This window comes from Xenopus tropicalis, chromosome 4 (assembly GCF_000004195.4).
Source record: "Xenopus tropicalis strain Nigerian chromosome 4, UCB_Xtro_10.0, whole genome shotgun sequence".
Classification (NCBI taxonomy): domain Eukaryota; kingdom Metazoa; phylum Chordata; class Amphibia; order Anura; family Pipidae; genus Xenopus; species Xenopus tropicalis.
The window spans coordinates 122,066,032-122,081,613 of NC_030680.2; the positions used below are offsets into that span (position 1 = coordinate 122,066,032).

Below are 15,582 nucleotides of genomic sequence, written 5' to 3' on the forward strand. Positions count from 1 at the left end.
TTTTTTTTATACTGTAGTGTCAGAATTATTTTTTCCCGGTTGTGAGAAAGACGAAAAGGAAAGAGTTTAGGTACAGACTAGGGCCAAATGAAAATGAGTGCTCTTTGACAAGGATAATATTTTTCACAATTTAGGGCAGGGGTGGCCAAAACGTCTATCACGGTCCACCAGCTGATCCCCCGTTGATGTCTGGTGGACCGTGTCGAAGCCGGGAAATGCAGTGGTTCCGCGTGTCGATTGCTGGGGGAAAAAGTCTGGGCACCCCTGATTTAGGGTTTCCAAACATTTTTCCTGGTTGCTAACATTACCTGCCACTATCAGAGCCTCTTCTCATACTGCTCCGGGTATGTGTGCACAGGCCGGAGTAGTGCATGTCAGTGCAGAGAACCGTCACAGTGGATGAGAGTGCATCAGCTTCTCTCCACCTGCAGAGAAAATGTAGGCAATGCCGAGGCACAGCTTATGCTAAGTGTTTGGCACACAGAGGATTTTCTCTGCCAGTATTAAAATATTGCTTGTATTTATGTTTTTTGGCTGAAATCTGCCCCATGTGTGAAGTGATAAGCAGATCTTAGTTATTTTTGTCACCACACACAAGGGATGATGTGGAACAGATTGGCCTTTTCTCTGCTGGTGTTTTTTCCTGGCAGACTGAATACACAGTGAGCCGTAAGCCTAAAGTGATCAGGAGCAGAAGGGAGAGCTTACAGGACATATTGTAAAAAAATATAAACTTTACTTTTTCCTATTTAAAAATAAGCCTGTCTTCAATTATGTTAAATTTGGGTCTGAGCTGCTTCCTTTACAGCCTTATGCGAGTATACTGAAGAGTTCCCATCTATGCTTGTTTTTAACTATTGGGCCCTCAGGGTATGTTGCCTGGGCATGCACATCTATACAGAATATACCTATATCTCCTATTATAGAGGATTCAATCACAAAGTGGCAGTTCAGTCAAACAGAAATTAATTAGGAACATCAACAGTGAATCATGAACAGCAATCAATATTTTTATTTCCTTACAAGGAATAGATTGTCATGACAGTATACTACACAACAAAACACATACTAAATAAGACAGAAGATATATTAGACAGTTTTTACAAGTGCACAGTCTGCATTGCCAATGTTACCTTCCTGGTATAGTATAGCTTAGGGATCCCTTGGTTAATCTCCCTTATGCACTAACAAAATGAAACCTGTTCTGATATACAGTCCAATCCAATTCACTAAAATGGAGAGGATTTGGACTTGTTGAAAGGTCACTACTCCTCATAAAAATATATTTTGCTATTCCCTGATTGGGCTATATATCTATCTAAATGATGAATATTTAATTTAATTGGACAGGAGGTGGTGCCTGCAAGCTGTGTTTCCTATCTAGGTGGGCATAACTGTCCTAGGCTGTGCTGTTAGCATGGACTGAAGGAAAGAGAATTTACAGATAAGAGTATTCAGTGGTTGGGCTTGCTCCTCCTGTTCCCTGCAGAATGTCACAGGGTTAAACTGCTACATTTTCTTTGTAGGTAAATCTGTGTATGTGAAATTGCACCAATACAAAACTGTATAAAGTTACAAGATCATCACATACACTGAGCACATTACTGTTAAAAAAAAAAACCTTAAACTTTACTGGTTTTAATTTTTTTTTTTTATTTAAAAACATAATGTGTACGATTAAAATGTAAACAAACGAGATATGCGGATATGTCAAAATATCTGAGCATTATTACCCTTGTCAGTTGGCAGCAATCATTGTGAGTTACCCCCCCATTTTAATATACAGAGGATTAAGTTAGGTTTGTGAACAGTTTTCATATGTATAAGCACATGTCCTATGTCTACACAGTACATCTTTCCCTTTATACCCCCATGATTGCTGTGAAAAATTGAGTTTTCTGGTGAAAAAGCGCACAGCACTGTGTTTCAAGTATATTATGCATGTAGTCTTTCTGCTATTTAATTAAAGTATCATTAATGCCACAAAATGACAATGAGTTGCACTGAAATTCATTTTTAAAGTGTATCTGTTCTGACTGGACTGACATGGATAAGAATATCACTTTTAATGATCACACAGTTGGAACTTAGTTAATGGTATGCTGCAAAAATGCTTGAGCTCTGGATGTCTTACAGATTATTAGTTGTTTTCCTTGGAGCTTTAAAAGAGAACTGAAATTTGTTTAAAAGTGTCCCTGTGTGCCAACATGCCATAAATCTGCAGAGTTGTTCAGAGGAGTTCAAAGGCACCATTTTCCCCTACAAGATCTGTGTCGGAGGTCTAACAGAAGATGGTGCTTTTGAATTCTGCTGCACAACTCTGCAGATTTATGGCATGTCGGCACATAGGGACAATTTTAAACAGCATAGATGTTGCGGGGAGGGAGCTTGGAGGAGGAACAGTGGAGGGAGGCTGAGGATGGACTAGGGTTTAGTTCACCTTTAAAGGAACATTTTGTTGTTAAAATGTTGATGAATAACTATATACCTGTATAGGAACAGTTCTCCAGAATACTTGGGACCTGGGGTTTTCCACGTTAAGGGTTAATTTGGATCTCCATACCTTACTACTAGAAAATAATTTTAACACTAAATAAACCTAATAGGAAATTGCTTCCCATAATTCAGGCTTTCTGGATAATGGATCCCATACCTGTACTAGTTCTACATGCATAATATATAAAACACAACAGAGGGTTTAAAACAATGCTGTAATGAGACAGGGTAGGTACAAACAGCAGAACAGGTGAAGGATACAAAATAATTTTAGTAAATGATAAACTGCTCAATGAGAAGCAGAAAGTAGGGATGAGCAGGGAATGACTTTATATACGATTGCTTTTTACAACTTCTTTTTACAGTGGCAATTCAACTGATAAAACATTTTTTTAACCTTGAACTCTATCATGGAGGAGCAAAATGGCAATGTTACACCTGAACATAGGACAAAGATTTCCAAGAGAACACAGAAATTACACTGCAATGAGGTTATAATACACATAGCACAATAAGAAATATAAAAGAGAACAGCCCAGTACTGTAAATGTAATGTTTGTGGAAATACAAATTTAATACACTGAATGGTATGGCAAGTGTGTGGAAATTGCCACATCAAAGCCCAATTCACACCAGGCATTTCTCTGCCAGGATATTTACAAAGGGAGAAAACACCATCAGCTACTTCAGCATTTTTGTGCTCTGACAGGCAAGGCATCCTCCAGTTAGTACAGACAGGGCAGATTTTGGGTTTCTGAGATGCGATCTGCCCCCCCCTGTGCACTAACAAGCTGACACTGTGTCTGTCTGCACAATTATGTTTGGGCATGTCTGGTGTGCCATGAGCCTAATACTGCACCTTGGATAAAGAAGGAGAAGTAAAGAGATACTCTCATTTTTTGCAATAATGTCACCATAATTTACATTTTTGGTATACGCCCTTGAATAGAAACTGATTTTCCTCTTACTCAACTAAGCCAGTTTTTTTACAATGATTTTATTAAGGGTAATATCACACGCAGCTTAGTGCATTTCAGCTGACTGAAAAGATCCTGTCAGGTATCCATCCTGTGGCTCCCTTTGTTTTAATGGGAAACAAAATAAAGTACTGCCATGAGTGCTCACATCTACCCTTTTGTGCATTTTCCATTCAAGTTAATGGGAGCTCCAGGAGGCAGTTATGGGTGTTTTTAGCCAGCTGAAAAGTTTTGTGTATGATATTACCCTAACGTTTCTCCAGGTTTTTTTATTACAGTATACAGGTTTTTTTTTTTAATACAGTTTACACTATAAAGGGACTGCACAATATTTTGCATGCGATTGAAAGAATAAATATGAGTTAGGTAAACAGACCCAGGTTGTAAAAGGAAGGTAGCTTTATCTTATTCAAAACTGCAGTTTTTTGGGGGTTTTTTTAACAGCACCCCCACCCACTAAACATTGTGCTCAGACGCAGACTTTTTATTTTAATGACAGAAGGTAAGCACTTGAAACCTGATTAGACATGTTTAAAGCACCGTCAGTATTCGTACCTTTAATTACCTTTCCATAAAACATTTAAAAAATAAAAAGTGACAGCATCTTTCCAGGTAGGTAATGGTGAAGTTCATGTCACTGAAAGACATGCAAGTTCTTGGATGAGGTCTGGCTACCTGTTCTCCATTTTCTGTATCTGGAGACTGAGTGATGTGAAGCTAGCCAACAGATCTGTTACTTCATCCACCTGCAAGAGTGGTAATTCAGTTATATAATATGACTGACAGCTGCAAACATCTTTTTGCTATCAAACAGATCTATAAAGCTGCATGAGGTGTGCTTTTAGCTTAGTAATAACAAATATATGCATAGATACATCATCATTCAATTAACTTAAAATGCTAGTTTTAGAAATAACAATATGTGAGCAGCATCAAAAATTCACTTAGGTAAAGGGAATCAGAGCTGAGGTATCCAAAGCCATGTCTGTTTTTTACATTTTGGTATTATTATATACTGAGGGGGCATAAGCATTAATTCCACCAAACAACTAAAAAAAAAGTGAATTTAAGCGCTAAATATGATTTTTTCAGTTTCTTTCAACTTGTTAGCTTGAGATATTACCTGTTCCTTGGTGCTAGTTCGCTGCAGTCTAGAACAGATTTGGTCCAACTGTTCTGTTTGCTCCTGCTGTCCAAGCTTATCCAAGTACTCCCGCAACATCTGGATAATCTAGGGATTGGAAAACAGAAGAAAAAAAAGAGTCATTTATCAATCGATTATCTAATGTGAGTCTAATGCTGGCCATACACGTGGCGATCGGACGATCAGTCGCACGAAACATCGTCAGATGTGCCACACACCATGCAGGGCTGAATCTGCAGGTAAGGAGGTAGAAACAATAGGATTTCTACCTCCTTCTGCCGATTCAGCGCTGAAGGGAGATTTTGATCAGGCGCCTTCTATGGCGCCCGATAAAAATTTTCCAACTGGTCCGATCGGCGAGTCGGCCAATATCAGCAGCTTCCTGCGATATCGGTCGACTCGCCGACATACCATACACGCACCGAAGATCGTACGAAACGAGGTTTCGTACGATATTATCGGTGCGTGTATGGCCACCTTAAATATGAAGAAGACAAGAGTTTATAGACAAAAACGACATGTATAATTAACTGCATTGGCAGCAGCAGTTTGGAAGTTTGACAGGTAATTCAAGACATACAGCCATACATAAAGACAGAGTGTAGTTTTATGACCATATTAAAAAAAATAGAGTCTGTGTGTATTATTTAGAATATTATATATATTTTTTTTTTATTTCATTTTTTTCACACACATACGACTGCTTTTTTCAATTAAACCAAGGTATCTGATACAAGGAGTGGGTCTACTGATGCTCCATAGTGATGTTCCCCATCAGCAAGGCTGTGGCGTTGGAACATAAATCCTTTGACTCAGATTCCTCAGTTTATGGTACCTCAGACTCCTCTTTTTTAATATACTAATGTATTTTTCATGTTGATTGAAAGAACACAACATACAAGACATTTCTTCATTGCCAAAGTTCAGCAATGTTAAAGCTATATGAAGATGGTGTCTGCTTTTGGCAACAAACCAAAGAACAAAGAGATGGCGCACTAACCTACTGGCCATCCAAGCCTGGCACTGCCAACATGAATACTGTTCAAGTTTGGGTCTAAATCTATAACTAAGCCTAAAGGTCCCCATACACGGGCCGATAGTAGCTTCTGATATCGGTCCCTTGGACCAATTCGGCAGCTAATCGGCCCGTGTATAGGCACTCACGACAGGTCCCTCGGCCAGATCTCAATTGAGCAGGTTAGAAAATCTAGTCGGATCGGCGACTGCATCGGCTCGTTGATGCGGTCCCCGGACCGTTTTTGCCTATGCCCGTCATTATAATTCGATCGAATTACCCTGGATTCTCCCGATATCGCCCACTCGTAGGTGAGGGATATCGGGAGAAGATCCGCTCGCTTGGCGACATCGCCAAGCGAGCGGATCTGCCAGTGTATGGGGACCTTTAGTCATTGTGGCTTTTTATTTTTCAAATAAAACATTCCTTACACCTAAAGTTTAAAAAGACAAAAAATTAAAACAATAAGGTTCTAATAGCTCAGCTGGACTTCACACTAGTAAAACAACTACACACTGGCCTTTATTCTTACAGCAGAGAAGTACTTTATTATAACTATTATCTGTGAAATAGGACATTGTAAAATATTGCATTTCTTTTCATTACAATTTAAATTTATTAGGAGTCAGAACATTTTTGGCGATTCCAACTCCAGAAACCCCATATTGCTTCCGGCTCCACAGCTCTGCCCATCACTATAGATATAGCACAACTTTTCAAAAATGGTTGGATTAAATAATTTTCAAAAACTACCTATCCACTTTACCCCTAACTACCATATCCTCACCTGTTTCACCTCCAGTCGCAGTGATTCCAATGTCTGTGACTTTCCATCCTGCAAAATGTTAAGCTTTGATTTGGCCAAATGAAGTGGAGTGCGGCCTGCACGATCTAAAGCATCCACTCTGGCACCTTGCAACAAAACAACATTTTAAGTCATTAAGACTGTTAAAAACTAGTCCTGTTTGTTAAAGCATAAATGGAAATGAGAGTGCAGCTGTTTGTACAGCAACTGTACATTTTTGCATAACATAAGGGTCTTTTAGTTGCTTAGAATATGTCTATATACAGCCTACTTATTTTTATTTAGTGGACTTCACCTTTACTCCCTGCCTTGACAGTTATCACAACCATGGGTGTTGCACCTTTGATTTGATTAATTGTTGTACTGAACAGGACACGAAACAATATTGTAGAATAGTAAAGCGGATTTTATCTTGTTGATTTCTAAAGGTTAAACATATGCCTAAAATATGTGTATATATTAACTTAAAACCTTATTTTTGTAAGTAGGGCATAACTAGGGGCCTGTGGGCTAGTTGCCATGCTGCATGCACAGTGTCTTAAGTAGGCTGTATTTTGGAGTTATACCTGCTGCTCCCTCTTTAGTTATTTATATGGAAACAAAGGGTCACTCACCCTTTGTCAATGCCCCTGCTTGAATATATTGCAATATGTGGACAAACAATCCCTGTTTTGTTTAAAGGGGAGGGCATTTCTTAGTAGCTTAATGCACAGAATGTCTAAGGGCTGTGACATACGGGGAGATTAGTCGCCACGCGACTAAATATTCCTTGTCGCGGGCGACTAATCTCCCCAAAATGCCATCCCACCGGCTAAAATGTAAATCGCCGGTGGGATTGGGTACGCGGTCCACGTCTATCACAGTCCTAGATATATTGATACTGGGTGAGTGCAGAGGACCTCTTCTTTATGTTTATATAAATTTTGTGCAAAGAGCAAAGTTTACTGTAGCACAAGGCAGTGCTTAGTAAAGGTGCTTTAAAAGAGCTCTATTGGCTCCATGTGTAGATACAAACAAAACAACGCCTTGCATGCCTTTATTTTTATCTACACATGGAGCCAATAGAGCACTTCTGAAGCACCTTTACTCAGCATTGCCATCTGCTACAGTGAACTTTGCTCTTTGGATATACTACATGACTCATGGCAGGCCGGCTCACTGGTCAGCACCCCACCTACAAAAAGGATTTTACACAGGTTGGGCTCTCCACACTTGTGTGTATTAGAATTTTGTGGTCACAACACATTGCAGCCCTAATAGTTTAAAATTTAGCACTGTGCACAACTTTCCCCCAGCTAGTTATACCACTGGTTGCTCTATATAATTCCCTTTTACATGCTAAAATTCCACAAGATTCTTTTCATGGCATTAAAAAAGGGGATCTAAACCCCCCAAAATAATTTTAGAAACTGTTAAAAAAGAAAACAATTACAGATGACAAAGGTCCTTGGAGAACCTTTTTAAGGAGGTGGTAGTACACTGGTCCTTGGTTTGGGTAACAAGCAACATGAATGCCTTAATATTTCTTTTGTAGATATATATTTATTACATTGCTTTTTTATAGTTATATTATTAATGTGCAAGTGAAACTAATTTATTAAACACAGATTAATTTAATAATGTATAAACTATATGGCAACTGTTATAAATAACTATTATTTAACCATTAGATAGCTAAAAGACAACTTACCCCCACGCAGCAGTGTTGTGATTACTGGAACGTGGCTGGTACAGGCAGCTAGAATGAAAAAAACAACCATAATTACCACACAACTTGGTTTATTTGGCAATACTGAATAGGGATGGTTGAAGCATTTTTTTTTTCTGAAGTGAGTTGGAGAATCAGGTTCAGATCAAACCACTGACAGGAGGAAGCATGTAGAAAGTGTATTAGAAACCTGTGCTAGACTGAAGGGAAGAAGCACCTTCCATATCAATGCTAATATTGCTAAAAAGCTAACATTTTCTGGGAAGCAAAGAGAGATACAGCCTATGTATCCATTGCTGGACAAACATAAAACAACATAAAAGCTAATCAACATTAGCAGTTTTAGCAGTTTTAAATATAGATTTTACTGTTGCTAAATGAGACCTGCTGACAATACAAACAAACATCCCCTGTAAGACAAGGATTCATATATGAACATGCAATCAGAAGATGAAGTTTGTTTGTTTTTTTTTTACCACATTGTGGAATTAATGAGACACTGTTCTACTACTGAGAATGCCCTTTGATCCTAACAGAACAATACATTAGTCGAGTGAAAAGTTAAACTATAAACCTGTGCTTAAATAATTTCTACACAGGAGTATCTGTAGTAATATTTCAAATCAACTGTGTTTTTTTTTTTTTTAAGACGTTTCATAGTCATCTGGCTTTCTTAATTCAGAATGACTTGTACAACAATCTTTTTGGAATATATACCATGCAATGTTACTGCAATCAGCATAAATTGTTAATCATAATCAGCATGGCCTCAGGGATCTCAGGTTGATTGTATTAACAAGATTTCGCACCCCTCGCAACAGCTTGGTTTTTCCATTTTTATATATATGGCTTCTTTAACACCTTTTCTGCACCAGTAATCCTCCATGTCCAAGATGCGGACTTGCCAGTCTTCAAATGTGTGTCCTTTTATCTTTAGATGTAGGTACACAGTTGAGTCAGAGCACTCCTCGCTGCACTGCATACACAATGTTACTCTTCTGTTGCTGGGTTTAAAGCAGACAGGGATGCAGTGTTTATTAAAGATCCTTCTAAGTTTTTCAGAGAACCCAGCTACATATGGGAGGACCAAGTTCTTTGGCCTGTCATGCTTTCCACCTTCACCAGTACTGTTGTTTATCTTTCTACCAGTTTTAACAAGGGCCTAATCTGGATACCTGCAAGTTTTAAGGGCCCTTCTGAGATGTTCCAACACTTTCATCCAGGTCATGGTATATCTGTAGTAATAATTCAAATCAACTAAACATGCTGTATTTTTTCTGAAGATGTTTCACCAGTCATCAGATTGGCATTCTCAATTCAGAATGACATCCGAATTGCCACAATACAATGCAGTTTCAGTACCTCTCACTGGAATGTTTAATAACACCTCAGTTCCAATCTTACTAATACAATCAAAACCTCACCTTTATGAGATCCCTGACCTTATGCTGGTTATGATAAACAGATTAAACAGAGCAACATTCCAGGGTATATATTCCAAAAAGATCCTTGTACAAGTCATTCTAAATTGAAAAACACAGCAAGTCCAGTTGATTTAATTAATTACTACAGATACACCTTGATCTGAATGAATAAGAAGTTTCACAGACATATTCTAAACAGGAAAATATGGTTTTCGGAAGGAAATACTGCATGCTGGGTCTGCATCCTATGAGATAAAATCTGATAGTGTCTGAAAGACTTTTTTTTCTTGTTAAAATACATGCATGAACAAAAAACACCATCCGGCTTTATCTGATCAAATTTACATTAAAGTGGGGGATCAGGTTTTGTAGGACAGCACAAAATCTTGTACTGATTTATGCTGTTGCATGACAAGATTTTGTGGGCCAGATAAAGTCTGACCCCAAAAATCTCCCATGTAGTTTAGTAGTATTAATAGTGTTCATCTAGTATATTCTCACACTCCTTTCTTGAATCTCATAACTTACCCAAATGTAATGCTGTGTTTCCCAGTCCATCCCTTTGATTTGGATCAGCACCATGATCTAGAAGTAATCTAACTAAAAAGTGAAAAAAAACTTTTATTTTAGCATATACACAAGGAGCATGTTTTATAGTTTATAGACCAGGTTTATCCACTTTATTTTAATTATTTTCTATTTATGCCCAAGTAATAGAGCAATGACTGCCAACACAGAGAAAAAAAAAAGACCTGTCACCTTGTACTGGCTAGTGCTTTAAGTCACATAACAAGGATAAGAAATTGGTTCAGCTGAACTGTAAGTTTTTTACAACAAGTTTAAACAATGGGAAGGTAGCAAGATAGCAGCTCCAAATAGATATCAGAATAGCACTCAATATCAAGGAATCCAAGTCTGACTTGGGACTCCTCCAGTTACATGGGAGTAAGAGAAACAATAGGTTACCTGAAAGCAGTTCTAATGTGTAGAGCTGGCTCCTTCTGAAAGCTCAGACTCAGGCACAATGCACTGAGATGGCTGCCTTACACACCAATTTTGATAGATTTTAAAATGGAGTAAACCAAACTGAACTAAAGCCTATAACAGCGGTCCCCAACGGTTTTTGTACTACGGACCAATTTACAATTTAGAAAATGTTTCCACGGACCGGTGGGGAGCGAATTTCAATTACCGGGAGGGGGACGGGACAGAAATTAGCAGACCAAGCAGGCAAACAGTGTTTGACACCTATGAAGCGCAGTTGTGGCATTTTGCTTGTTATTGTGTCAGACCCGTGCGTGTGATATGTGGTGTAATGCACATCAGCACATCATACGCAGCCTTATGCGCGTCATATGAGGCGTTATGCTTGCGGTCACACGTCACTGCACTGAGGGGTCACTCTTACCCAGGTGCTGCCACAAATGCGGGATATGCAGCACTAGCAATATGTGCTGCAGTAGACATTCCAATGTACTGTAATATAGGAACAATGTTAGTATTCTTCTTAAGCCAAACTGCATCTCTTAGTCCAGAGTTACCTTATTAGTGCCAAACTCCTGAAAGAACTACAACCCTCCTGCTAGGCTGTGTATACTTTGAGTGTCTGAAAGTCTAGATATACTCCTTTCTCTGCTTTGTGTTCACGCAATATTTATCACATGATAGTTTTCTGTCAGTAAAAGTACTATGCCCTCACACAAAATATTGGTAATGAAGATTTGCCAATAGTACACAAAAATGATTCTTTTTCTGTCCCTATTCAAGTTTATTACCAATTTGGTCATTTCCGTTGCACGATGCAAAGTGAAGTGCTGTCCGTCCCTTGTCATCAGCTGCACATGGATCTGCCCCCTCATCTAATAATCGTTGTACTGGAAGAGAGCAAAAGGGGTTATGACCAATCACAAGCAAATATGAGGGGTGCTATAGGAGGGCAATTATTATATAGGCTTTTAAAGTGGATATTCTTAAGTCCTAATACACTATATTTAATAGTTTAAAGAAATATGAGTATGCTCATTTATTTATTTAATTTTATTTTTAGCTTTGATAGTATATCAAGCTTGTGAAATACACACCTGTATCCAAATCATTTCCATTGGCTGCTTCCCTTAGCTTCCTTAACGCTGAAAGTACAAAATTAAGTTTAGTTAATACTGAGGTTCATTACTGACACTAATGCAACTGAAATCAGCCTATCCACCAGGCTCAGACAGGCATTCAAAATAGGCCCTGGCATTTCAGAGGCCCCAACAGACCACTAAATAGTGACTGCCTATGGCATCTCGCAGCAGCCCCTCTGACATTTGCCAGAATCTACAGACTGCCAGTCTGGGTCCACTAACCACCACTTAACACCTCCTTTATGTAAGCAATTACCAGGATTCCTTGGTGTGTAATGAACATGCAAAGCACAGGGAGATACTTAAATATTTGTGATGGAATTCATAAACAGGCTACACAGGTAAACTAGCATTGAGGGGGGGGTGACTATGGGTGGGGATGCTGTAGCTGGCTCTGATTTCCCCTGATGGTATCTCTGTTTATATAATCAAAGATCATTTTATTACTCCATGCATAAATGCTTAAAGGGGTTGTTCACCTTTGAGTTAACTTTAAGTATGATGTAGAGAGTAAAATTCTGAGACATTTTGCAATTGATCTTTGTTTTTTTTATTATTTGTAGTTTTCAGTTCAGCAGCTCTTCAGTTTGGAGTTTCAGCACTTGGTTGCTAGGGTCCAAGTTACCTAAGCAACCAGGAAGTGGCTTGGACGAGAGACTGGTACAGGTATGGGATCCCTTATCCGGAAACCTGTTATCCAGAAAGCTCCGAATTATGGAAAGCCTGTCTCCCATAGACTCCATTTTAATCAAATAATTCAGAATTTTATAAACGATTTCCTTTTTCTCTATAGTAATAAAACAGTACCTTGTAACTGATCCCAATTAAGATATCAATAATCCTTATTGGATGCAAAACAATCCTATTGGGTTTAATTAATGTTTTATTGATTTTTTTAGTAGACTTTAGGTATGGAGATCCAAATTACAGAAAGACCCCTTATCCAGAATACCCTTGGTCCCAAGCATTCTGGATAACGGCGCCTATACCTGTATATGAATAAGAGAGAGACTGAATAGAAACGAAAGTTACAAGAAGTAACAGTAACAATAAAACTGTAGCCTCACAGAGCAATAGTTTTTTGGCTGCTGGGAACAGTGGCTTCCATTTTAAAACTGCAAAGAGTTGGAAGAAGGCAAATAATTAAAAAACTATAACAAATAAACAATGAAGCCCAATTGAAAAGTAATTCCATAACATACTAAAAGTCTTAATGGTGAATCGCCCCTTTAATCCCCATTTAGAAGCCCCCCTACTACTTTCTACTGGAATACTAAGCACAATCCATTTATTCCAATTGTGAGACACATTTTCAATGTCAGACAAGCATTCTTGGGGTACAGAACGTATGGCTCTGGAGCCAGATGTGGCTCTTTTGATGGCTGCATCTGGCTCACTAACAAATCTTTAATAAAAAAAATAACGGGGGGCGTGGCCTGCGCACGGCGAATAGAAGACGTGTTCTAAGCCTTAGAACACATCTTCTATCTGCCGAGCGCAGGCCACGACCTCCTCCGCATTGCATCCGGCATCCTTGGCACCCACCCTACCTTGCCCCGCAGCATCCACGGCCAAACATATTGTATGGCTCTCACAGAATTACATTTTAAAATATGTGGTGTTTATGGCTCTCTCAGCCAAAAAGGTTCCCGACCCCTGTTGTATAATGAATGGGCTGAAAGCACGAATACTCTAGTCCACATGATACTGTGCATGTCTACTAAGGTAATACCAGAGAAACAGAGCAATGCACCAAATATAGTAGTGATTCATATGAGTGGAGTTACACAATATATGCATAATTATACTGAAGAACTCCTCTGTACTACTCTCCTGCTGATGTTATTCTTTTGTATCAGCTGCCTATCCTAGATGATTCTTAGCATCAATGCTTCCCACCCAGTGACCAGTAAGATCCACTGTCTGACACACCAGTGATAATAAACATGTCCCACAATCTTTATGGCCCCCTTGCAGCCCCAAGTATGATAGTGTTCTCCCCTGAACAAAATTTTTTGTACAAGCCAACAGGACTGGACACAGTGCAGTATTATTGGCTTCTGAAATGAGAATTCTGACACCGTGTGCAACGTGCGGGCCAGAGGGGCACCAGGTGGTGGGGAAAATACCAGTCAATCCACCCCGTAAAAAGGGCCTGGGGAAAACATTGAGCGACTTCTCTAACCAAATACTGGGTCACTGGGGCTCATTTACACACACAATCCCTAATACTTCCAACACTAAACACAATCTGGTTTCCCAAACTTCTGTGCAATTTACCCAGAATGCCAAGCAAGTTTAGAAGAATTGAGAAATCACCATGTCTAGTAGGTTTGTAATAACTGGCGCAGAAAGCCACGTGCTTTGGCTTTTTAAAGGGGGATCTCCACCCAAATAATGTCTGTTGCATACTAAAAATGTAATTCTTTCCAATACACATTAATTGAACATTTGCAATGGTTTTAAAGTTATTTGCAGAGGAAATTGCTATTTTGGTTCAAACGTTACTTTAGTAACCCTCTTCAGGCGTTCAGGTGCCCATATCGGTACAGCATATTACCATAGTTCTCTCTCCCCAGGGGACAGAGCCTGTGACGGTGCTGCCGAGTCTTAACGCGACCTCCTAGGTTTCTCCGTGGCCTCTCTGGTTCCTCCCATAAAGCTCTTAAAAGCTCGGGTACCTCGGATACACAGAAATCCCCTGCCGTGGGAACATGACATAGTTCTGTCGGTACAGTCTTACTAGCCTGCTCCTCAAGCTCCATTTGCTTCACAGGTTCCTAAAGGACCAGCAGGCCACAGTAACCATAGCAATGGAAGGCTACAGCCAATCGAAGACTGCGAAGCGTAAATCTCGACCAATCAGCTTTACTGATTTCTATCAGCGCTATGACAGTTCCGGCCAACCAACATGAACAGACTTTTGACAGCGAGCGGCAAAATACATATAGCCATCCTTCATTGGTTGAAAGATCTTGATAGACAGTTGTTTCCGCCAGTAACTGATGGGCAGCTGTAAAGCGGAACGATCCGGCTATAAAGGCCTCCAATGCCGTGCAGTCCTGACGCATTATGGGAAGTGTAGTTTTGGACACCGCAGCTACAGAAGCCATTAATGATGGTTTTCACAACGTTACTGCTACTTGTCTTGTGCAATTCTAAATACAGTAAAACCATTTGTGAAATATAAATGAGGCTTTTGTAAAATGAAAAGCCATTCAGAACCCAGTTTCTGAATGAGTAGCTGCTGAGGCCAAGTAGGGGGCCGACTAGAAAAGATTGTAAGCTCTTTGGGATAGGGACCTCATCCCAATATTTGTTTTAATATTTGTTTTAACTGTCTGATTTATAATGACCATACCCCTGTTTGTGTCTATTGCTTTTAAAGCTCTGTGTACCCTTGTGGGGCTATATAAATACAATATAATCAATATATGATTGTGAACAATGTTCATATTACTAATGTTTATGTGGACCCAAAACAATTTCATTGTATGTTCCTGTAACTGCATATGAACTGACTGTGCAGTTCCCAATATTTTTCTCTTAATAAATCAGCTTCTTTCACTTTCCTTTATCTCCTTTGCACTGCTTTATGTGGGGAGACCAGGGTAACACATATCTATGGTGGCCACCTGGCCAGTAAAAAATGATGCCAATGTTATGAAAGGGTATCTATCACATACAAGTAACAGAGCCCACACTACAGATGGGGAAAATAAGTGACCCCCTCCCCCCCAAGCACTTGGTGGAAGCTCCCAGTGTGTATGGCCATGTTGGGGTAGATGCATATCTCCTATCTGTCTTAATTTTTATGGGACAGTCACAGTTAAGCACACAGCCTGCTGTCCTGGACTGTATTCTTATTCCCACACCTTGTGTCTCAA

The 15,582-nt window shown here is 39.4% G+C and overlaps 1 protein-coding gene across 1 annotated transcript; it reads right to left on the reverse strand.

The window, feature by feature from the left end:
- Positions 1–1,633: 1,633 nt before the first annotated feature.
- On the reverse strand, positions 1,634–14,579 carry ankrd54 (ankyrin repeat domain 54). The gene is made up of 8 exons (XM_002934211.5): positions 14,256–14,579; positions 11,651–11,698; positions 11,345–11,443; positions 10,098–10,169; positions 8,128–8,175; positions 6,420–6,544; positions 4,597–4,704; positions 1,634–4,219 (listed from the first exon to the last, which is right to left on the reverse strand). The coding sequence occupies exons 1-8, from the start codon at positions 14,458–14,460 to the stop codon at positions 4,145–4,147; spliced, it is 780 nt and encodes a 259-aa protein (XP_002934257.1). The 5' UTR covers positions 14,461–14,579; the 3' UTR covers positions 1,634–4,144.
- Positions 14,580–15,582: the final 1,003 nt, after the last annotated feature.

What these genes read in the sequence shown, in the direction of transcription:
- ankrd54 (XM_002934211.5), bottom strand. Translation starts at nt 14,460, where the DNA reads ATGGAGCTTGAGGAGCAGGCTAGTAAGACTGTACCGACAGAACTATGT. An exon ending in CAACGGAAATGACCAAATTG is followed by an intron (nt 10,170 to 11,344) that starts GTAATAAACTTG and finishes TTCACTTTTTAG; the next exon opens with TTAGATTACTTCTAGATCAT. An exon ending in CACAACACTGCTGCGTGGGG is followed by an intron (nt 6,545 to 8,127) that starts GTAAGTTGTCTT and finishes TTTTGTTGCAAG; the next exon opens with GTGCCAGAGTGGATGCTTTA.